The sequence below is a fragment of the Entelurus aequoreus genome, linkage group LG01 (genome assembly GCF_033978785.1).
Source record: "Entelurus aequoreus isolate RoL-2023_Sb linkage group LG01, RoL_Eaeq_v1.1, whole genome shotgun sequence".
Classification (NCBI taxonomy): Eukaryota; Metazoa; Chordata; class Actinopteri; order Syngnathiformes; family Syngnathidae; genus Entelurus; species Entelurus aequoreus.
The window spans coordinates 1,710,931-1,736,580 of record NC_084731.1 but is presented as its reverse complement, the minus strand read 5'-3'; the positions used below and the strand labels follow the sequence as shown (position 1 = coordinate 1,736,580).

The 25,650-nt window shown below is 42.7% G+C and overlaps 1 protein-coding gene across 1 annotated transcript; it reads left to right on the top strand.

Moving 5' to 3' along the window:
• Positions 1-6,113: 6,113 nt before the first annotated feature.
• LOC133646069 (prolactin receptor-like) lies at positions 6,114-22,883 on the top strand. Its single transcript, XM_062041067.1, has 9 exons — positions 6,114-6,226; positions 6,581-6,698; positions 14,392-14,530; positions 14,602-14,771; positions 17,025-17,203; positions 20,640-20,793; positions 20,875-20,962; positions 21,044-21,113; positions 22,362-22,883. The coding sequence occupies exons 1-9, from the start codon at positions 6,224-6,226 to the stop codon at positions 22,881-22,883; spliced, it is 1,443 nt and encodes a 480-aa protein (XP_061897051.1). The 5' UTR covers positions 6,114-6,223.
• Positions 22,884-25,650: the final 2,767 nt, after the last annotated feature.

Here is a 25,650-nt window from a genome sequence, read left to right as displayed (position 1 = left end):
AATAGAAAACACGTACTCATATAGTAGTACAGTTGGCACAGTACAGTAAACTGACAGTTAATATTTAAACAATTAACATTTCAAACAATTTTGAACAGAAATAGTTCATGCACATTCAGATAAATTCCTCAAAATTACAATTAAAAATTTTTTGTCCGGGGGGCCGGGCTGTATATATGTGCACTAATTGACTGAAAGAGCACGCACTTGGCGTGATGATGTCATGTTATCCATGGAAAAATGCATTTTTAGACGATATGATTAGCCTGAGCGGCTAGGAGACCCCGAGAGTAACAAGCGCTTGCCTTGTTGCCTTTCCATTAAGAACAATAAATTAGTTTTTAGTATAAGTTTGCTGGTTTCAAGAAATGTAATGCCGAGCGCATATCATTATGTCAAGATAATGGCACTAGCATTTACTTCATTTAAGAATATTTTTCAACATATTGAGCAAAAAGGTCTAATTTTTTCTCTACCAAGAAAAGTGCACTTGTTATTAGTGAGAATATACTTATTTTAAGCTATTTTTGGGTTCGATGAAGTTAGCTAATTAGGGTCCGCCCTGTAACCTGTACAAAGGACTCCCTGAGGGAGTCCTTTGTACAGGTTACAAAGGAACCTATTGTTATTGTAAGGTTTTATTATTATTCTTTATTCTTCCGCCGCCACAAAAAACCGCTAATTTGACCCACTTAACATGCTCCAAAACTCACCAAATTTGACACACACATCAGGACCTGCAAAAAACGCTAATTCGACCCACTAAACATGCTCCAAAACTCACCAAATTTGACACACACATCAGGACCTGCGAAAATTTCAATAAAATAAAACACCCAAACCCCAAAAATCAAAATTGCGCTCTAGCGCCCCCTAGGAAAAAATAAAAACAAACTGCCTGTAACTCCCACTAGGAAGGTCGCAGAGACATGAAACAAAAACCTGTATGTAGGTCTGCTTTAGACCTACAACTCATAATTTCACATCCTCGGGCAAAAACCAACAGGAAGTTGGCAATTACCCATTTTAGACAAAAATTTACTAAAAACACCGCTTTTTACGTGTTTGACCTCTAATTTGACCCCCTTAAAATACTTCAAAACTCACCAAAATTCTCACACACATCGGGACTGTTGGAAATTGCCATCTAAAAAAAAAAAACGAACCCCAAAACTCAAAATTGTGCTCTACATAATTTTTGAAAAAAACTGAGAAAAAACTGCTCCTCAGAGGAAAACTCAGACAAAACTGCTTGTTGTCTTAGAGACATGAAATAAATACCTCTACGTAGGTCTTGCCTAGACCTACATTTCATAGATTGACGTCCTTCAGCAAATATCAACAGGAAGTTTGCTATTCCTCCTTCAAAACAAAATTTTTGTTACAACCGGTCACCAAACATCAAACGTTATCTCCTCTGAGCGCGTTTGTCGTTTCGGCTTCAAACTGCTACAGGAGAGAGATTGAACCCTTCTGATTAAAAGTTGAAGAAAGAGTTGTGATTAGTGCTACCGTTTTGATTTTACGAGCCTTCAAAGACCCGCAGCACTAAAGTTGCTCCGGTGCCAAAAATGACAACGAAAATGCAATTACTCCTTTTTTGTCCTCAAAATTCTACACACAATACCCTATAATGACAATGTGAACTCAGACACAACTTCCTCTAACTCCCAGTACCAATATCGTAGAGACACGAAACAAAAACCTCTATGTAGGTCTCACTCAGGACTACCACTGGACAAAAGTATTGGGACACCTAGGACTAGCACCTGCCAAAATGCGGACCCGACCAACGCTGCTTGCAGCTTTAATTTGACTTGTTTTGGAAAGTCTTGACCAGCCAAATGTTCTTGTTCTATTGGCAGATCATTTTGCTTAGTTCAAATAAAATACCCCTCATTTTTGTATTTATTTTTTTTCTTGTTTTTGAACACTGACTTTTTGCAGTGTGTGAACATCAGAGAAATGCAATGTGATTTAGTATTCTTATACAAAAATAATCATTTTTGAGGCGATCCAGATGTTATGAAGCTCCTTCACAGGAAGATCCCTCCTATGAGTGTAATTCCTGCTGGAGGCACAAGTATAACTCAATATAGTCTCGACCACACACTACATGCTTGACATGTGCTTTGCTTTAAAAATCATGTGACTTACTGAGCCTCAGGTTGGTTGCCCCAGAGATGTATTGTCTGCACACGACACTCAAGAACTTTTAATAAATGTAATTGCTATAGAGCAGGGGTCACCAAACTTTTCGAAAGCAAGAGCTACTTCTTGGGTAGTGATTAATGCGAAGGGCTACCAGTTTGATACACACTTAAATAAATGGCCAGAAATAGCCAATTTGCTCAATTTACCTTTAACTCTATGTTATTATTAATAATTAACGATATTTACACTTAATTGAACGGTTTAAAAGAGGAGAAAACATGAAAAAAATGACAATTAAATTTTGAAACATAGTTTATCTTCAATTTCGACTCTTTAAAATTCCAAATTCAACCGAAAAAAAGAAGAGAAAAAACAACTAATTCGAATCTTTTTTTAAAAATAAAAAAAATAATTTATGGAACATCATTAGTAATTTTTCCTGATTAAGATTAATTTTAGAATTTTGATGACATGTTTTAAATAGGTTAACATCCAATCTGCACTTTGTTAGAATATATAACAAATTGGACCAAGCTATATTTCTAACAAAGACAAATTATTATTTCTGCTAGATTTTCCAGAACAAAATTTTTCAAAGAAATTCAAAAGACTTTGAAATAAGATTTAAATTTGATTCTACAGATTTTCTAGATTTTCCGGAATAATTTTTTTGAATTTTAATCATAATAAGTTTGAAGAAATATTTCACAAATATTCTTTGTCGAAAAAACAGAAGCTAAAATGAAGAATTAAATTAAAATGTATTTATTATTCTTTACAATAATAAAAAAAAAAAATTACTTGAACATTGATTTAAATTGTCAGGAAAGAAGAGGAAGGAATTTAAAAGGTAAAAAGGTATATGTGTTTAAAAATCTTAAAATAATTTTTAAGGTTGTGTTTTTTCTCTAAAATTGTCTTTCTGAAAGTTATAAGAAGCAAAGTAAAAAAATTTATGAATTTATTTAAACAAGTGAAGACCAAGTCTTTAAAATATTTTCTTGGATTTTCAAATTCTATTTGAGTTTTGTCTCTCTTAGAATTAAAAATGTCGGGCAAAGCGAGACCAGCTTGCTAGTCAATAAATACAATTTAAAAAATAGAGGCAGCTCACTGGTAAGTGCTGCTATTTGAGCTATTTTTAGAACAGGCCAGCGGGCTACTCATCTGGTCCTTACGGGCTACCTGGTGCCCGCGGGCACCGCGTTGGTGACCCCTGCTATAGATTATAGCGCGTATGGAAGGCTTTCCCATTTGTGCTGTCACTTGTTGTCCTCATCAGTGACCACAACAATCTTTGCTGGTGCTTCAGCCAATGATGTTTGTTGTTCACAACTTCCTGTCTAAGTTCGCCCGGGTTATTTTTTCCCCCCTCCTGGATCTCTCTATTTTCCATGGTACTTCCAAGCGTTACATGAGTTGGACACGAGCAACGCCACGAGCGGTCGCCATCACCAAAAGCTGCAGTGGGGAGTGCAGCAGGTTGAGTTGTTTGCTCGGCTGATTATGCCAACAAACCATCGGGTGTGCATTTGCTTCCGTCTCTCCTCTTCTTAGCAGAGAAGTGGTACACTGAACCTTTCTTAGATAATGGTAATGCACAATAAAACGCTTAGATGGTAATACTTTGACCCCCATTGGTGCATTTTATGGGCTGCAAAGCTTTGCAGTAACTGTAAATTAATAACAAGGTGAAACACGTATGCATACTTCCCTCTATATCAGGGGTGGGCAATTAATTTTTACCGGGGGCCGCATGAGCAACCCGAGCACTGCTGGAGGGCCACACCGACAGTATTTCAATTAAATTTTGCTCAAATTATTTTTGATATACCGTAAGATAAATAATAATAATAATAATAATAATAATAATAATTTCATTTAACCTAACTTAACTTTATGCAAAAGCAGATTTCTTTTGATGGTTTTATTTTTAACACTGTCTTACACAACACTTCCTGATGTATAATACAATGCAAAAATGTCAATTTCTGTCACTTTATCCTGCATCCTCTTTAAAAGTCCAATATTTTTCCCCGTCAGATTTGGACAACCATCTGTTGTCACACCTGCCAGCTTGTCCCATTTCAGTCCTAACATGTCCAAACACGCATTTACCTATGTCAACAAGTCATTACCTGTGGTTGTCTCTTTAATTGACTGCATGGCTGCCAGCTCCTCCGTGATTTGAAAGTCTGCAGTTATCCCACGTAAGAAGATGAGCAGCTGGGCGGTGTCACGTACATCGCAGCTCTCATCCAAAGCCAGCGAAAAACAGTCAAAGTCGGCCGTTCTGTTCTTCAGCTGAAGCTCCAAGTTTCCAGCGATTGTCTCAACCCGCCTCGTTACAGTGCGTCGGGAGAGTGACACGTTCTCAAATGCGCCCCTCTTCTCCGGGCATTTCAGCGCAACAGAGTCCAATAAGCACTCCTTAATAAACTCTCCGTCAGAAAACGCCTTACTTTTTCTGGCGATTTTGTGAGAAATGACGAAACTTGTCCTGACGGCTGCATCTCTGGGGGTGTGAAATATGGCAAAAAGTCCTTGTTGGGTTTGCAGTTTTCCCATCAACGCATCAGCCTCCCTTGCGCACGCTTCATCAGACAGATTCCGGTATTTTTCCTGGTGCTTGGTCGTGTAGTGGCGATTCAAATGATATTCTTTAAACACAGCAACCTGTGTACCACAAATTAAGCACACGGCTTTACCTTTCATTTCTGTAAAGAAATACTTGGCAGTCCATGTCTTGTTGAAAACACGCCATTCCTCATCAACTTTTCTCTTTTTAGCATCTCGGGGGGTAACCGGGCATCACTTGTCGCTGTGCACCTTCACTCACAGGTTACATACGCCCATAAATAACACTTTTCAAAATAAAAGCAGCACAGTTGTATTGCACGCACGACATAGATGTTTTTTAAAATGTATTTTGTAATTTCTGATTGCAGCTGTTCACAATCGCGCACGAGCAGACGTCTTACGGAAGTAATACAAATAACGCTTTTCAAAACAAAAGCAGCACCGTTGTATTGCACACTCGACATGGATACTTTTTAAAATGTATTTTGTAATTTATGATTGGCCTCACGCGGGCCGGACAGGGACGCACAAAGGGCCGGATGTGGCCCGCGGGCCGCATAATGCCCAGGTCTGCTCTATATGCACCCTTTTTTTGGCTTGTAGTGTGAAGGTAAGGATTTACCTTTTTGTCTGTGAGGTGGTTAGAGACGGTGTTGGGCACTAGCACACTACAAGTAGCGCACTACAAGTACAGTGCATCCGGAAAATATTCACATTTTGTTATGTTACAGCATTATTCCAAAATGGAATACATTCATAGTTGTCCTCAAAATTGGAGCAATGTATTTAAAAAAATAAAATAAAATATACATAAGTATTCACAGCCGTTATAGTCCGTATTGATGTGTGTGCTGTAGTTAAAGTTAAAGTACCAATGATTGTCACACACACACTAGGTGTGGTGAAATGTGTCCTCTGCATTTGACCCATCCCCTTGATCACCCCCTGGGAGGTGAGGGGAGCAGTGAGCAGCAGCGGTGGCCGCGCCCGGGAATCATTTTTGGTGATTTAACCCCCAATTCCAACCCTTGATGCTGAGTGCCAAGCAGGGAGGTAATGGCTTCCATTTTTATAGTCTTTGGTATGACTCGGCTGGGGTTTGAACTCACAACCTACCCATCTCTAGGCCACTGAGTAGCGTGGGAAAGATGTGGGTCATGTTGGATCCCAACCATGCCGAGCCCCCCGCCCAAAACCTAAGTGTCTAACATGCAGCTAAAATTGAGGGATAGACGAGCAGGGGGCAAGTCAGGAGGACTGGAGCCCCATAGATGCATCTTCATCCCCCCACCATGTCTCCCCAGAGGACAATCCCTTGAAGTCTTATGTGTGTGTGTGTGTGTGTTATAGGAGTAGCAGAGGGCCCGGACACCGCCCCCCAGTGGCCCCCCAGTCCACGCAGGAGGCAACCAAGAACTACGGCCAGGAGGCCGGCCCCCCTCCCACAGCCCATGACCCCGCAAGCTCTCTACACCAGTCTTCATTACCAATGGTGAGCGACCTGGCTGCTGATCACTTCAGTAGCTAAATCCAAACCAGAGCTGGAAGTGATATCTTACAATGTTCCTTTTCATGCTTACATTTTTACCGCAATTTATGACTTTAACACCAGAAGTCAATTTAAAATGGACTCATGAATGAATGATTTGCAATGATGTCTCCATGGACTGACAGGGTTGAGGGCTACTTATTATTCTGTGATATTGGCAGCTAAACACTGCAAAGAAAGAAGGAGGGTGTGTGCATCCTTGTGATGTGTCTTGTGACGGGAGGACGCTCACATGTTGCTGTGGTTGCTGGACTTTCCCACTGAGATGCCAGCACTTGATGTTGTTTGTGCCGGCAGATTGGGAGATTGTGCGACAGCGGTGGGATGCTGTGGCTGCTGCTCTGCCTACTTCCCGCCTCAGTGGGCTGCAACACAATCCAGCTTCCCTACCAGTCCGGAAATCGGCAAGCAGCAGGTGAGTCCCAGAGTGTCCTCAAGCCAACACTGTTAGCAAGTCTGCCTCCCAATCACTCTGCTTCTTCCTGGTCAATGGACGACAACACGTAGAAAGATGCTGCCAATGTACTTCCAAAGCGTGGGTATTAGAGATGCGCGGATAGGCAATTATTTCATCCGCAACCGCATCACAAAAGTCGTCATCCACCCGCCATCCACCCAAACCAACATTTTATCAAAACCACACCCGCCCGTTGTTATATATCTAATATAGAGGATGCAAGGCATTAGTGAGGTTAGAAAGCTTTTGCCTGTTAAAGAAAGGAGACTGATCCAATGCAGCAGAGACATTCAATGCGTGCCACACATGAATATCTCTTGGCCACGCATTAGTGGCTAAGAGATATTAAAGGCCTACTGAAACCTACTACTAGCGACCACGCAGTCTGATAGTTTATATATCAATGATGAAATCTTAACATTGCAACACATGCCAATACGGCCGGGTTAACTTATAAAGTGACTTTTAAAACTTCCCGGGAAATATCCGGCTGAAACATCGCGGTATGATGACGTAAGCGCGTGACGAAGTCAGAGTAACGGAAGTTATGGTACCCCGTAGAATCCTATACAAAAAGCTCTGTTTTCATTTCATAATTCCACAGTATTTTGGACATATTTTGCAATTTGTTTAATGAACAATGAAGGCTGCAAAGAAGACAGTTGTAGGTGGGATCGGTGTATTAGCAGCGGACTACAGCAACACAACCAGGAGGACTTTGTTGGAGCGCTAGCCGCGCTAGCCGCCGACCTCACCTTGACTTCCTACGTCTCCGGGCCGCCAAACGCATCGGGTGAAGTCCTTCGTCCTTCTGCCGATCGCTGGAACGCAGGTGAGCACGGGTGTTGATGAGTAGATGAGGGCTGGCTGGCGTAGGTGGAGAGCTAATGTTTTTAGCATAGCTCTGTGAGGTCCCGTTGCTAAGTTGCTAAGTTAGCTTCAATAGCGTCGTTAGCACAGCATTGTTAACCTTCACCAGCCTGGAAAGCATTAACCGTGTATTTACATGTCCACGGTTTAATAGTATTGTTGATTTTCTATCTATCCTTCCAGTCAGTGGTTTATTTCTTTGTTTCTATATGCAGTTAAAGCACGATGCTATCACGTTAGCTCGTAGCTAAAGCATTTCGCCGATGTATTGTCGTGGATATAAAAGGCACTGAATGTCCATTTCGCGTTCTCGACTCTCATTTTCAAGAGGATATAGTATCCCAGGTGGTTTAAAATACAAATCCGTGATCCACAATAGAAAAAGGAGAGAGTGTGGAATCCAATGAGCCAGCTTGTACCTAAGTTACGGTCAGAGCGAAAAAAGATACGTCCATCACTGCCTCTCAAGTCCTTCACTGTAACGTTCCTCATCTACGAATCTTTCATCCTTGCTCAAATTAATGGGGTAATCATCACTTTCTCGGTCCGAATCTCTCTCGCTCCATTGTAAACAACGGGGAATTGTGAGGAATACTAGCTCCTGTGACGTCACGCTACTTCCGCTACAGGCAAGGCTTTCTTTTATCAGCGAGCAAAAGTTGCGAACTTTATCGTCGATTTTCTCTATTAAATCCTTTCAGCAAAAATATGGCAATATCGCGAAATGATCAAGTATGACACATAGAATGGATCTGCTATTCCCGTTTAAATTTAAAAAAATCATTTCAGTAGGCCTTTAATGCCTGATAATATTATTTATCATTATTATAATATTATTGTCATTTCCATGAAGAAAGTGTTGACTATTGTTGCCAATGCCCTCAGATCAGGAGTGCGTTCCTCACACTTTGTGTGCGCGGTTGCAGCAAGCAGAACGATGCTTTTAAGAAGTTAAAAAAATGTTTTAGAAAGACTAGGCCTATATTTTCATTAGGTAAAAAAAATGTTCTGAATTTATTTCAATGAATATTAACTTGTTAACGTTATAATGCTCAAATAGGGACGAGGGCGGGGTGCACAGTGAAACAGTGAACAATTTTGCGACAAAGATGAACCTTTATTGATTGATCTGCAGCCATGACAAAATATCAGACCATCTCCATTGTCAACGACAGGCAGGAAAATAAAGATGAACACACAGCCTATGTTGTAGGCATAGGCATAGGCTCATACCTTTTTAAGTTGAAATAAAAAAAAAAAAAAAAAATGTGCCTCATAAGCCTTAGGCTGTCAATCACGCACACAAACTTAAATTATACAATAACATATGTATGTCATCCCTATTTAAACAAAAATTAATTAAATAAATAAGAATAATTGAATTATAATGAAAATAGACGGTCGCGACAAACAAAGCAGGCCTCACATTGTAGCCAATCGGAGATGCGCTTCACTTGAAAGCGAGGCCAAATAATGAACACACACTAGTATATCTCCAATAGAAAAAAACCACAATAAACAACGCAATTGCCTTAATTCCTTTGCATTGTAGTGCGCCCAAACAACACGTAACCATCACAATTATTCAGCTGACCCAACTCAATACAGGTTGGACATGGGCTTATTTGGTATAGCCTAGGTAACGTAGACTAATTCGTTTAACATATCCAACCGTATGTCTACTTACTTTTTTTTTTTGTTAGCACTATGCAGGAATAAAATGGCATCTACAGTGCCAGGATTCAGGCGAGAGCGCCTGGCCTCTAAAAAGGAGCGCTCACTTGCGGCACTTGTTGCTGGGACGCATAGGATTCTCTTTATACATTTAACTATGTCAGGGGTCGGCAACCTTTACCACTCAAAGAGCCATTTTGGCAAGTTTCACAAATTAAAGAAAATAATGGGAGCCACAAAAAAAAAATTAAAATGAAAAACACCGCATACAAAGCTTAAATTGCTTTGTGCTATGTTAACCAGGGGTCTCAGACACACGCACCGGCACGCACCTTAATATGGAAATTTGATGTTAGTGCGGCCAGCGAGTTTTGAATGAATGGCGCTTGATAGCGTCAGAGTTGCCAATCCTCTCATTATTTCCGGGAGACTCCCGAATATCAGGGCGTGATGGCACTGCTTTTGGCGCCCTCTACAGTCTGCCCAAACAGTGTACCTGCACGACCACATGTAGAATGCAGCTTCAGCTTGCTCACGTAAGTGACAGCAAGGCGTACTACTTCATCAGCCACACAGCTTGCACTGACGGTAGCCGTACAAAAACAACTTTAACACTGTTACGTTACAAATATGCGCCACACTTTGAACCCACACCAAAAAAGAATGACAAACACATTTCTGGAGAACATCTGCACTGTAACACAACATAAACACAACACAACAAATACCCAGAATCCCATGCAGCCCTAACTCTTCCGCTCAACCGACGCAAGGAGGGGGGGAGGGTTGATGTGTGGGGGGGTTTGGTGGTAGCGGGGTGTATAATCTAGACCGGAAGAGTTAGGGCTGCATGGGATTCTGGGTATTGGTTGTGTTGTGTTACACTACCGTCAGTGTAAGCTGTGTGGCTGATGAGTAAGTATGCTTTGCTGTCTCTTACGTGTGCAAGTAAAAGCTACATACAACATGTGGCCGGGCTGGCACGCTGTTAGTAAATGCTATAGAGAACAATTACTGCAGTGCATTTAGGGCACGCCCTTTATTTAGTAATTAGAGTGAAAATAGGATTATAATTGCCCTTGGAGATTTCATAGAGAGGCACTGAGATCCACAAGTCTCCTGGGAAAATCGGGGGGTCGCAAGTATGCAGCTGAGCCGCATCAGAGTGGTCTCCGGAGCCACGGGTTGCCGACCCCTGAACTATGTATATATATTTCCGAATTAGTTCAACCGCCACCCGCCCGAATCTATTTAAAATCTATTTTTTTCGTCATGTCAACCGCCCCTCCGCGGTTGTGTCCGCAAACCGCGCATCTCTAGTGGGTATACACTCTTTGAAGTGAAATGTGAAGACACAGGTGTGGGTGTGACGAGACCTAGGGGGCGCTAGAGCGCAATTTTGAGTTTTGAGGTTCGGTTTTTTTTATTAGATCGCAATTTCCGCCAGTCCTGATGTGTGTGTAAAGTTTGGTGAGTTTTGAAGCATGTTAAGGGGGTCAAATTACAGCTCAAAGAGGCAAAAGTGACTGTTTTTAGTAAAATTTTGTCTTGAAGGGGGAATTGCCAACTTCCTGTTGGTTTTTGCCCGAGGATGTGAAATTATGAAATGTAGGTCTAAGGTAGACCTACATAGAGGTTTTTGTTTCATGTCTCGCCGACCTTCCTAGTGGGAATTACAGGCAGTTTTGTCTGTGTTTTTTCCTAGGGGGCGCTAGAGCGCAATTTTGAGTTTTGGGGCTAGGTTTTTTATTAGATAGCAATTTTCGCAGGTCCTGATGTGTGTGTCAAATATGGTGAGTTTTGAAGCATGTTAAGTGGGTCAAATTACAGCTCAAAGAGGCGGCGGAAGAATAATAAAGAAAGAAAGAATAATAATAATAATAATAAAACCTTACAATTTCAATAGGGTCCTCTGTCCCATTGTAAAAGGACTCCCGTTGGGATTCCTTTTAAAATGGGCCATGCGGGCCCTAATTATTGATCACACGCAATGTGATTTATCAAGACTAAAAATGTTTTGCGACCACTGTTAGAAATGTGCGTGCAAACTTTCACTGTTACGCACAAATGGCTGCGAGAAAGAAGGTTATCACACTTGTAAAGACAGACGATGAAGAGAGAATCCTCCATCTTATGTGCGTGTGTCACATATTTTGAAAAATGTATCGATATATCTTCTGTTCAGCAAAATCATTTTATAATTTCAAACAAACCGTCAGAAAAAAAAATATATATATATAGACACAATGTCTATTCAGCAATATCATTTTATGATTTTAAACAATACAGTCGAATCATTGAGACTCTTAACAGCTGCGATATCAGAGATGCTGCGATTTTCGGTTGAGTCGACAACCGTTTACGTTGACACGAGTCAGCCAATCCGAGGGATCTTGTCAGGTAAAGGTGGTTCGATTGATTTATTGAAACTTTTATTAGCAGATTGCACAGTACAGTACATATTCCGTACAATTGACCACTAAATAGTAACACCCCAATAAGTTTTTCAACTTGTTTAAGTCGGGGTCCACGTGGCGAACCCCAAGATGCAGAGATGGGAGGCTTGGTGCAGGAAAACATGATTTAATGTCCAAAATTCAGGAAAAACACAAACCAGGGACCAGGAACAGGCAAACTGGAAACAGGGAACAGGAACCAGCAAACAGGAAATGAGGAACTAATAGACAGCCAGCTGCAAACAGCTATCAGCATACAGAATGCAGCAAACAGTCCACAGCGTACAGCTTACAATACTCCAGCAGGGCAAGGCAGGTCTAAATAGCAGCCGGCTGATTGACACCAGGTGTGGCCAGGTGCCAATCAGCCGCAGCTGAGGGGAAACAGCGCTCAGGTAGACCAGCAGGAAACTGAACAAAAATAAGAGCGCTGACAGGAAATAAAACAAACTAAAACGTAACCAAACTGTCAGTGACAAGGCTGCCAGATCTTTGACTTAGACGGGTTCCACTGAGTATATTCCCCAGTGACTATGAAGCTCAACATGCATGACTACTGTACGTTAAAATGAGAACAAACAACAATAAGATTTAACTTGGCGTTGAAGTCCAAAAGACAGTCGACCTAAATAAGACTTGTCCGACAGTAAACTGGAACCGATGGAGACCTTTTCCTTGAATCTGTGCATGCTTGGTCTTGCTCCCTCATTAATGTTCGTCATCCTCACATGGATGTTGTTTTGTTTTTGTTATGAAAAGGAAAAGCAAAGAGGCTAGTAATGCAAGGTTTTCCTCAAACGCCATGTGTCTGTTCTGCCTGCTTGACTCTCTGACGGCTATTTACTGTACCTATATTGGCTGCAATGTTCCGACCACCTGCAGATGCTAATCAATTTGGCTCCTCTGCTCAAAATTTCAGTCATGGGGCGTTTGTCAGAGCATGTGCGTTTGACGAGGCGTGACGACCGCCTTCTTAATTGTTGCGTGAGTTCAGGTCGTTCTGCAGCAATTGTAAGCTAACCTGTGTTTTTAACGGCTAACCCATACTTGCCAACCCTCCCGAATTTTCCGGGAGACTCACGAATTTCAGTGCCTCTCCTGAAAATCTCCCGGGACAACCATTCTCCCGAATTTCTCCCGATTTCCAGCCAGACTTAAGTCCGTCCGGACCTGAGTGAGGACAGCCTGTCGTCACGTCCGCTTGGCCAACCAAAAAGTAACCACAGAACACTATACCGTATAGTGTTCTGTGGTTACTTTTTGGTTGGCCAACGGTTTACGTTGAATTGCGCACCCTGACGGCAAGTGTGGGAGTCGGTTCTGAAGTATGAAGTAAAGAGACGTAACTTCGTCACCTCGCCTGGTTATTGACTCCAAACCAGAATATTACACTGCCCATACCTATGCTCCTTCAAAGGCTGTGCTACTGGCTGCAAAGCATTGCACTTTCAAATACAACAATGAGTAGAGGAGTGTTATGTGTGTGCATATGTGTAAATAAATGAACACTGAAATTCAAGTATTTATTTTATGTATATATATATATAATAAAATACACATATACCGTAATTTCCGGACTATAAGCCGCTACTTTTCCCCCCTCGTTCTGGTCCCTGCGGCTTATACAAGGGTGCGGCTTATTTACGGCCTGTTCTTCTCCGACACCGACGAAGAGGATTTCGGTGGTTTTAGTACGCAGGAGGAAGACGATGACACAATGATTAAAGACTGACTTTTCATATACCGGTAGGCTGATTATTTTGATAACGTACAGGCGAGCACTTTGTATTACTTTGCACCGTTGTATTATTTGTACTCTGCACGAATGCTGTTCGCCATGTCAAAGATGTGAAAGTTTGATTGAATGATTGAAAGATTTATTGTTAATAAATGGGACGCTTTGTGTTCCCAAACAGTCATCTCTGTCCCGACAATCCCCTCCATGGTAGCAGGAACCCCTATATACTACGCTAATTACACATCAAAACCCTGCGGCTTATAGTCGGGTGCGGCTTATATATGGAGCAATCTGTATTTTCCCCTAAATTTAGCTGGTGCGGCTTATAGTCAGGTGCGGCTTATAATCAGGAAATGACGGTATATATAAGAAATACTTGAATATCAGTGAATTCTAGCTATAAATATACTCCTCCCCCCTTAACTGGAAACCGGGAACAGGAACCAGCAAATAGGAAATGAGGAACTAGAAGACAGCCAGCTGCAAACAGCTATCAGCATACAGGATAGAGCAAACAGTCCACAGCGTACAGCTTACAATACTCCAGCACTGACTGGAGGGCAAAGCTGGTCTAAATAGCAGCTGGCTGATTGACACCAGGTGTGGCCAAGTGCCAATCAGCCGCAGCTGAGGGGAAACAGTGCTCAGGTAGACCAGCAGGAAACTGAACAAAAATAAGAGCGCTGACAGGAAATAAAACAAACTAAAACGTAACCAAACTGTCAGTGACAAGGCTCCTCCCCCTTAACGCCCCCCACCCCCCACCCGCCCCGCGCCCCCGCCCCCTCAAAATCTCCCGAATTTGGAGGTCTCAAGGTTGGCAAGTATGGGCGAACCTCCAGTTTGAGCGGACAAGAGCCTAAACTCATGCTTTCTGTACGTACGTTGGCACTCACCTCACCACTTCCTGCAGGCGAGGTTGCCGTGACAACCAGGCCTCACATCTACTACTGCCGCTCGCCCAACATGGAAGTGTTCACCTGCTGGTGGCATCCACTGGCCAACCTGACGGATGGCGAGGAGGTCACCTACGTGCTCACCTATTCCAAAGAGTATGAACACAAACATTTTGCAGGTGTTTAATCATGCTGAGAGTTAATGGAGTACATTCTGGTCCATGCAGCAAAGGGACCAAACGAGAGTGTCCGGACTACGTGAGCGCAGGTACCAACAGCTGCCATTTTGACAGCAGCCACACCTCCATATGGAACTACTACTGCATGAACGTCACCGCGGTAACGGCCCACCGAAATTTCACTTCGCAGGAGCACTGCTTGGACGTGGCTGAGATTGGTAAGTGCAATTACATTTGTCTCTCTGACCTCAATTTAGTTGGGATCCTGCAACCACGATTGTGCTTCGTTTGTTCCGTACGCTTCCCCCGAAGTGCAACTGGGATAGGCTCCGGCCGGATATGCCGAACACGTTACATGATGGAAAACACGTGATGCACGCTGTCCTCGTTTAACGACGCTCCGTGTTACGATTCATGGTTACGACACACTTCCACAAATTGGAATTTTGCCTATCGTTCACAATCATCGTGACGACTGATGTATTTTTTTTAATGCATTCTGAATATTAAATAAACGTGGGTTCCATTCTAGAGGCTAACCTTTCCTGTGATAAAATGGCAACCAAGGTAATCAAAAAGGTCAACCAACGAACAAGATTTCTCTACAGAATCTCCTCTCTGGTCAACAAAAGCACCATGAAGATTCTAGCGGGAACTCTCATTCAACCCTTTTTCGATAACGCATGCACCTCCCGAAACCCTCAAATCAAGACTCCAAACATCCCAGAAAAAGCTAGTCCGGTTACTTCTAGACCTCCACCCCAGATCACACCACACTCCTACCCACTTCTCTAAAGTGGGCTGGCTCAGGGTGGAGGACAGAGTAAAACAACTTGCACTGAGCCTAGTCTATAAAATCCGCTACACCTCCCTGATACCGAAGTACATGTCAAACTACTTCCAGAACGTAAATGACCGACATAACCACAACACCAGGGGGAGCTCCACAAACCACGTCAAACTCAGATTCCGATCTAACAAAGGTCTTAACTCATTCCCGTAAAAGATGGGAAAAAGGTCAACGCTGGGGAAGGATGAGTAAAAAAAATACAATCTAGACTGGGCTCCTAAGGGGGCCCGGTCTGGAGTGGGGAAAAAAACCTCCATAGCAAAGCACATATACATGTTACAACGTACATCTCGAGATATCTAGCAACAGAGGGGAGGGAGTGGGGGGCCATGGTGGAAGGGTGCAGCTCTTCAGGCACTGCCCATCCGTCCATCACCCCTATGGGATTTGCGTCAAGGGCGTTGGATGGGGGTGTGGGGTATGTGTGTGTGGCGTATATTTTTTGTGGATGCATGTGTGTGTGTGTAGGCCTGCAGTTTGTCTCTGTTCCGCGGCCTTGTCGTGCAGCCGATAGTCAGTCCAAAGTCAACAACAACAGGTGTGTGTCCATGAGAGACAAGAAGGGAGTTTGTTGTGTCTTTGCCGCACTGTCCTTCGGGAGAGTCTCCAAGCCAGGGAAACAATCCAAGTTAGAATGTTTTGTATGCGAGTGAAAATAAAATTAGCTTTTCACTCTAAATTGTCTATGACTGGTCCTCAAATCCATCCTGCAGGGCAGACAGTCCGATGTGATCCAAATCACAAAGTGTCCACAGTTCTTCCCGCATCCTCCAATCATTTGTGGCAGCTTTGGGGTACTTTGAAGACTACCAGCAACTTCCAATTTGTCGACAAACCAGAGCAACGCTTACTCCAATCAGCAGATGTCCTGTTGTCATGATTCCCAATAGGTAGATATCTTCACATCCTCCACTGGAAGGGTCGCCGGGCACGCGGCACTCCTTCTTCTCCCAAGAGTCCGTGGCGTGTCCAGCCACAAGCTCTCCGTCACGACAAGCAGGTTCCCCCAAACCCAAGATCTTGTCAATTTGGTTGAGGCCAGTTAAATAGTTCCAATGTTTAGATTTGGAGAGCAGTGCAACAAGAGGCAACAAAAAAGTTGAGACAGGACAAAGAAGCAAGCAGGAGAGATACGGGAGAGGGAAGGGGAGCGTCCGCCCTCGATGAGTGCCAGTGAGAAAGGGGGCAGCAAGGCTTAGAAGGACTCATGGCAGCGAGTGGCGTAACAATGAACCTCATCACTGTTGGCAATGGACTTGGTGATGTCCCTCATACACAATATCTTTCACCCCAATACACATTGTGTCTATTTTTGAGGAGTTGCCATTTGTTACGGATTTATTCAACAGAACCTTTGTCCTCCACAATTCCAACACGAAAAAGTCCACCCGCTCGGCAATAAATCAGCGTAACATCCTCCCTTCCTTTTTCCCTGACTGGAGGAAATGTTATTTATTAACAGAGATGAGCGACGTGTGACTCTTATCGAAGCCACAGCTGAGTCTTTGCCTTGGCTGGGATTCTGTTTCGGTATCTTAGGAAGCGCTGCCCTCTGACCTCACCACAGCAGATGTGCGTCCACTCAAAGATCCGATGTTTTTCTCCATTGCCTCTCTCATAGTTCAGACCGAAGCACCGGTTAACCTAACGTACGACCTGATTGACGCCGGCGGGGACGAGATGGGTCATGACCTTCTGCTCTCCTGGGCTTATCCGGTGCCGTCCGACCTGAAGTACGGGTGGATTACACTAGTGTACGAGCTGCAGTACAGACTGGTTAGCGAGCCTGACAAGTGGAAGGTATGGGATATGAGCACGCAGAAAAGTAGGGGTGTGATGGTACGGTGCAAAGCTATGGTTTTAAGATCGCGGTTCAGTTTCTTTTTTTTAACTTCTTAGCTTTCACATAAACAGCTTAATGGTTTTTCAAATGAAACAAAAACTGCAAACTTCTGGCAGACTATTCTCAAAAAATAGATGTACTGTAGCTTTCAGAAAATTAGTGTATCCCATTACTTATTAATTCAAATACCAGGACGTGTACCAGTAGCCCCTGATTTACAGCTTTTGTCTTTAGCAAAGTGTAACGGGCCTCGCTATGTATGGCCGTGCATCTGCGACGCAATGTGCAGGCGTGTGAAGGATGCTGTCTCTGACTCTCCTCGCTGAGATATGCACAAAAGAAAATGCTCTTTTCTTTTTGAGGACGCGAGATAGCTTTGTTGATGTTTTTATTATTGCTATTTTGACGGTCCTTTGTTTACATGACAACATGTCCCTGCTTTACAATGGAGAACCGATTATCAGTTCTTTTTCTTTTAGCAGCTGAATGAGCCGCACAGTCACAGTATGAATACACTTTTCTAAATGAAGTAGTCATTGTTGTTTTCTTTAATGCTACAGTCAGCGATCAAAAGTTGACATACACTTGTAAAGAACATCATGTCAAGGCTGTCTTGACTTTCTGACCACTGAACTTTCCTCCAGAAGGTCTTATCTTTGTCCATGTGATGTCAGATGAAACAAAAATGGAGCTGTTTGGCCACAATACCCAGCAATATGTTTGGAGGAGAAAAGGTGAGGCCTTTAATCCCAAGGAACACCACACCTACCGTCAAGCATGGTGGTGGTAGTATTATGCTCTGGGCCTGTTTTGCTGCCAATGGAACTGCTGCTTTAAATGGGACAATGAAAAAGGAGGATTAGCTCCAAATTATTCAGGACAAGCTAAAATCATCAGCCCGGAGGTTGGGTCTTGTTGGGTGTTCCAACAGGACAATGACCCCAAACACACCTCAAAAGTGGTCAAGGAATGGCTAAATCAGGCTAGAATGAAGGTTTTAGAATGGCCTTCCCAAAGTCCTGACTTAAAGGTGTGGACAATGCTGAAGAAACAAGTCCATGTCAGAAAAGCAACACTTTTAGCTGAACTGCAGCAATTTAGTGGTCAAGTGGTCAAGCAGAAGCTTGTGGATGGCTACCAAAAGCGCCTTACTGCAGGTAAACTTGCCAAGGGACATGTAAGCAAATATTAACATTGCTGTATGTATACTTTTGACCCTCACATTTTCAGTAGAGCCATAATAAATTCATAAAAGAAGCAAACTTCATGAATGTTTTTTGTGACCAACAAGTATGTGCTCCAATCACTGCATCACAAAAAAATAAGAGTTGTAGAAATGATTGGAAAGTCAAGACAGCCATGACATGATGTGTACGTACACTTTTGATCGCGACTGTATATGTCACATGCCTAGAAAGAACTCAAGCTGAATTTAAAAGCCCATGGTTAATTAGAGCCACTGAATACGTGTACGTTATTCACATCTGATTATTCGATTAATCGTTAATTGTAGCCCTGGTTGGCTCAGTGCAACATTTGCAACACAATTACACTACCGTTCAAAAGTTTGGGGTCACCCAAATAATTTAGTGGAATAGCCTTCATTTCTAAGAACAAGAATAGACTGTCGCGTTTCAGATGAAAGTTCTCTTTTTCTGCCCATTTTGAGCGTTTAATTGACCCCACAAATGTGATGCTCCAGAAACTCAATCTGCTCAAAGGAAGGTCAGTTTTGTAGCTTCTGTAACGAGCTAAAGTGTTTTCAGATGTGTGAACATGATTGCACAAGGGTTTTCTAATCATCAATTAGCCTTCTGAGCCAATGAGCAAACACATTGTACCATTAGAACACTGGAGTGATAGTTGCTGGAAATGGGCCTCTATACACCTATGTAGATATTGCACCAAAAAGCAGACATTTGCAGCTAGAATAGTCATTTACCACATTAGCAATGTATAGAGTGTATTTCTTTCAAGTTAAGACTAGTTTAAAGTTATCTTCATTGAAAAATAAGGACATTTTAATGTGACCCCAAACTTTTGAACGGTAGTGTATATTGTGCAATGGTGGGTGCACAACAACAATGATTAAGCGCCTGCATATTATTTGGCTGTTTAGAGTACAATCAGTCAGAGTCAACAACACAAAACAATAAATTACATCAAAAAAAGTGGGAGCTCAGTAACTTGTTGAAGCTCATGGAGAGAATACCAAGAGTGTGCAAAGCAGTAATCAGAGCAAAGGGTGGCTATTTTGAAGAAACTAGAATATAATACACCTTTTTTAGTTAAGTACATAACTCCACATGTGTTCATTCATAGTTTTGATGTGACAATCTACAGTGTAAATAGTCATGAAAATAAAGATTGAATGAGGAGAAGGTGTGTCCAAACTTCTGGCCTGTACTGCACACAACAGGATACGTGTGAATATTTGAAGGCACTTGGGATTAAGGGTGATATAAATAAACGTTGATTGATTGACTTTGATTGAAGGTTACAAAAATAAGGATATTGTGTACTCCAGTGGAAAGAAACTTCATATTCATAACATTTATATTCACCTTAAAAGGTCTGAAGTTTATGAACATTAATAGTTGGAAATAGCCCTGAAAGAAATTCCCATTAAAGTTCATAAAGGCTTTTTTTATTTAATTATATGGACTTTTTGTCATGATCCGTGGCCCGGATCATGTTTTGTTATGTTCTGTTGGTTTTTGGACTCCCTCGGTTCCTGTTTTTGTGCACCCTTGAGTTTGTTTTAGTTACCATGGGTGCTTATTGTTTCCACCTGTCTCTGATTGGTTTTCGGGACGCTCCCCTGTTTCCCGAGCACTAATCAGAGGGACTATTTAATCCTGCCTTTTGCCGGTCAGTCGGCCTGGCTTCATTGTTTGCTACACGCAACCTGCTACGCTAGTATTTCTTGTCTCCGAGTCTATGCTTCCTGTGCTAAGTAGTAGCCTTAGCTTTCCGTGCGATCGGCACGTTGTTCCTTCTGATTGTTTTCTGTTTTTGGTACGTGTTTGATTCTGGAAAGATTAAATCATGTTCCTACCTGCACACCTTGTCCGGAGTGGTCCGTCTGCATCCCGGGGGAACGAACCCCGTAGTTAGCTGCGACCCCCCCCCGCCGTATCACTTTTTAATTATTATAAAATAATTTTAAAAAATCATTAAGAAGTTCAGACGTTTCATTTAAGAAGGTCACCAATATTTAAAATAAAATATCGAAATTGTTCAGATTTAAACTAATTGTCCCCCACTTTTAACGCGTACCTTGTGGGAAATGCAAATGGCAGCAAAGAGAAGGTTAGGAGCACATGTACAGTCACACCCTTACAGAAAAGGGATTCTTGTGATTCTCGCAGATTTTTGGACTTCTGCCGACAGGTCAAGGAGTCACTGCGAGAGCCTCGGGTCAAACTGCTCGGTGTCTCCGTCAACGACTATGTGGTTCGCGTCCGTTGTCGCTCACACAACTACGGCGTTTGGAGCCAATGGAGCAAGCCGATACTTGTGAGCGTTCCCGCCCAGGCCCCGGCAGGTGTGTAGTGCACGTTGACTTGTGAGGGTGTGGTGCATACAGCGGCAGTGGGACTAATTCAATGTTGTTTTCCCCAAGCAGATAAACTGCTGGTGCTCATTCTAGTGATGAGCATCAGCGTGGTGGTGCTGTTGGCCATCGCCGTGCGTGTCCTTCCACAGTGTGTCAGGTGAGTCACATACCAATCTGTCCCAGTACTTTTCTTCATGGAGATGAAATGTTTCTGTGTAACTTCCCCTTTGCCGTTCAGAGTGAAAGACTTCTTCCTGCCGCCTATTCCAAAACCGCGCATCATTGGTATTGACCCACGGCTCCTGAAGGTAACATACACGCCAATGTTTCATTTACCGTCATTTTCGGACTATAAGGCGCACTTAAAATCCTTTCATTTTCTCAAAACTCGACAGTGCGCCTTATAACCCGGTGCGCCTAATGTACGGAATCATTTTTGGTTGTGCTTACCGACCTCGAAACAATTTTATTTGGCACATGGTGTGATTATAAGTGTGACCAGTAGATGGCAGTCACACATAAGAGATACGTGTACACTGCAATATGTTGGCAGTCACACATAAGAGGTACGTGTGGTAAAGAAGTATATAAGTACTCAAGTAAACAACACCAAAATGTTATAAGTTCCATTGAAAATATAGAACATTACACATGGCGCTCAAAAAATCTATCAAATTTTTGGTAAGCTACGACGCCGCACCGCTTGATGGATTGTACTGTGCTTCGACATAGGAGTATTATTATGGTGTGTGTATAAGGTAAGACATTATCTGGCGTTTTGTTTCGCAATGTTTTGCAAAAGCAACTTTTCTTACCTTCTGGTACCTGCTGATCTGTATTTGGGATCTGCATAAGTCCTGAAAATTTGCGTGGGTCCGCCTTTATAGTTTGTGCCGACGCCGTAAGCTTCTTCGTTATGTGACATTCATCCTCCGCTGTTGCCATTTCTAATATAAAGTAGTGTAAAGTTCTTACTTATATATGTCAGTAAACTCGCCGTGAAAGCACTAAAACATACCGGTGTAGTGACTTTACATTATTCACCCAAGGAACTTTACTTATTAGAGAGTTCCGGTCGGACGTTTTTTCCACGGGACACATTTCCGACCTTGTTGTTGTTTCCGGATGAGGAGATGTTGCTCCGTTATCGATTGAAGTAAAGTCTGAATGTCATTAGAACAGTTAGCGCCATCTTTTGACACTTCTTCCACTCCAGTCCTTGCACGCTACACCCGCTACAACAAAGATGACGGGGAGGAGACGCTGTCCAAGTGGAGGCACGTAAATAAGACCGCCCACAAAACGGTGCATCCTGAAGTGACTTGAAGATGATGTGTAAAACATCATCTATGCAACATTTTGAGCAAAGAACCGCCATTACATGTTATGTAGACCACAAGGAAGCGCTCTATAATCCGGTGCGCCTTTTTGGTATGAAAATAGACCTGACTCGACCCGCTCATCTGCAGCGCGCCTTATAATCCGGTGCGCCCTACGGTCTGGAGAATACGGTACCTACTTTGCAGTCCATCTACATTGCTGCTCTCTGTCCTCAGAAAGGGAACTTGGATGAAATCAGCCATCACTTCTCCACGTTCCACTGCTTCATGCCTCCCAGCTTCATGGAAACAGAGGTGTGGGATCAGGTGAGCCCTGACAACGTCCACCTTGCCACGCCCAAAGAGTGCCCACTTCCCACTGAGTCGCCCAGCCAGGCGTCGGGTGCCTTCATCGTCCCAAGTACCTTGACGGCCACCCCGACATACCATCCGGCCGCCAGCCTGAAGAGCCCCTACTGCATGTCTCCTCCTCAAGCGTTTGCGCCATTGGCGGCGCCGCCTGCCTGGCCGGATATGGATTACGTAACAGGGAGCGGCTACAGCACCACCAGCCAGCCCACAGAACCGCCGGCTGCCATTACCAACGTGTTCCAGCGGCAGGGTTTGTACAGCCGTGTACAGCTCATGCGGGACAGCCACGAGCTGCATTTGGTGCCTTGCCTGCCTCCGGCGTATTGCGAGCTGCCGACTCTCCCCAAGCTGGATGCCAAGGCAAAGGAAGAAGAAAAAGGCGGATGAATACCAAGACAGGACAAAAAGGACACACTGCTCACTCCTCCGCAATGGAAGTCTTGTAATTATTACATTCCATTTTTTTTACCCAGAACCCTATCTGTTCAATTTCAAGTACTCTAGCAAGGGAGGCTAAAAAGGTGTGTAACTGTGCGGATTCTGCAAATGCAGCATTTCCCACCTCCGTAGAAGTCTGTCCCACAGTGTGCCTTCATCAAAGATGCACTTTCTGGGTGTAGTAACCCTTAAATGCATCGCGTCCCTCGTCAAATCTGACTTAAAACCTCTAAAGGCTTAGTGGCCACTTTTTAGCTCTTATTTCCAAAATTGTGTACACTACTGAATTGGGGTCTTATGGCCACTTATGTGGACACTTATACTGCCATCTGGCGGTGTCAGAAGAGTATAACATACAATGGAATTTGGAGAGAAAAAAGTGTAAAAATAAGAATGAGCATGTCACTAAACATGAAGTACACGTTTGTGAACTGTTGCGTCTGACCAGCCTTTACGCTCAGGGAATGCAAGTCACTGGTCAATCCCAAGTTCTTTCAGATGACATATATGCAGAGTAAGAAGGACCATCAAGACAGAATAGGAATATTATCAAGTTTTACTAAAGCTTTAGGAGACCAGTCCTACAGTCCGTTAATAGCGGCTTCTAGAAGAGGTCTGGAAATCAAACGGAAAGAGACAACTTATTGAATACGAAAACAGCCCCCTCCCTGCCCAGAAAGGAATACAGCCTCTTTGTTCTAATACTGATCAGGTAAAAAGGGAGTATGTCATACTCCCACATTCCTACGCCTTCAAGGTAAGGCACAGAGTTTACTTGCGGACACAAGATACAAGCATAAAGAGTACACATGGGAAAATATTAGCTGCTTTAAACATGACTATGAATAAAGAAAGAGCTCTTAACAATATTTGCATTCTCCACAGTACTTATGGACTAAGTACATCATATCAAAAGGTGATTCTTAGTTTTTATTCTAATTAGGGTCCAATAAGCCCAAATAACAAAGAGAAATTAAAAAAAAAGCATGTAAACAAACAGCTCCGGCCTTAAGAGGTTAAGTCCTTTTCCCACGAGACTGGAATAAGTCCTGCCTGCGTCCCCTGGGAAGTGAAACTTTAAATTGCACTTCAAGTTTGCATGCAGGGCACGCCACAAGTAACACAAGGTTAGCAGATGTAAGCAAGTGAAATAGAAGAGCACGCCACAAGTAACACAAGGTTAGCAGATGTAAGCAAGTGAAATAGAAGAGCACGCCACAAGTAACACAAGGTTATCAGATGTAAGCAAGTGAAATAGAAGAGCACGCCACAAGTAACACAAGGTTAGCAGATGTAAGCAAGTGAAATAGAAGAGCACGCCACAACTAACACAATGTTATCAGATGTAAGCAAGTGAAATAGAAGAGCACGCCACAAGTAACACAAGGTTAGCAGATGTAAGCAAGTGAAATAGAAGAGCACGCCACAAGTAACACAATGTTATCAGATGTAAGCAAGTGAAATAGAAGAGCACGCCACAAGTAACACAACGTTAGCAGATGTAAGCAAGTGAAATAGAAGAGCACGCCACAAGTAACACAAGGTTATCAGATGTAAGCAAGTGAAATAGAAGAGCACGCCACAAGTAACACAATGTTATCAGATGTAAGCAAGTGAAATAGAAGAGCACGCCACAAGTAACACAACGTTATCAGATGTAAGCAAGTGAAATAGAAGAGCACGCCACAAGTAACACAACGTTATCAGATGTAAGCAAGTGAAATAGAAGAGCACGCCACAAGTAACACAACGTTATCAGATGTAAGCAAGTGAAATAGAAGAGCACGCCACAAGTAACACAACGTTATCAGATGTAAGCAAGTGAAATAGAAGAGCACGCCACAAGTAACACAACGTTATCAGATGTAAGCAAGTGAAATAAAAGAGCACGCCACAAGTAACACAACGTTATCAGATGTAAGCAAGTGAAATAAAAGAAGAACGCGGCATAAAACGCACGACCGCCGACAAAGATTTGGGCTGGACCGTGATCAGTGAACTATGCGACTATTTGAGGTAAATAGCGACTATCAGACGCCATAACAAGGATCAACTACAGCTTTATTCAACATGTGATCAACAAGAGGTTGTGTAGGCACAACATGCACTGTGCTGTGCCTAGACTCCGTGGGGGGTCTCAATCCTGGTGACAAATGGCATCTAGAATGTCAATGAATGAACGACACGGCACGGAGGATTCATCTCTGTTTTGTAAGGAAAACGCACCGCATGAAGATGGTTTATAAACTGATGTTTTAATGAGTTCAAATGTTTCTTTTAAAGAAATAAATTAATGATCGAAAATGATATTTCCCATGAATTACAAACCCCGTTTCCATATGAGTTGGGAAATGGTGTTAGATGTAAATATAAACAGAATACAATGATTTGCAAATCCTTTTCAAGCCATATTCAGTTGAATATGCTACAAAGACAACATATTTCATGTTCAAACTCATAAACTTTATTTTTTTTTGCAAATAATAATTAACTTAGAATTTCATGGCTGCAACACGTGACAAAGTAGTCGGGAAAGGGCATGTTCACCACTGTGTTACATGGCCTTTCCTTTAAACAACACTCAGTAAACGATTGAGAACTGAGGAAATTAATTGTTGAAGCTTTGAAAGTGGAATTCTTTCCCATTCTTGTTTTATGTAGAGCTTCAGTCGTTCAACAGTCCGGGGTCTCCGCTGTCCTATTTTACGCTTCATAA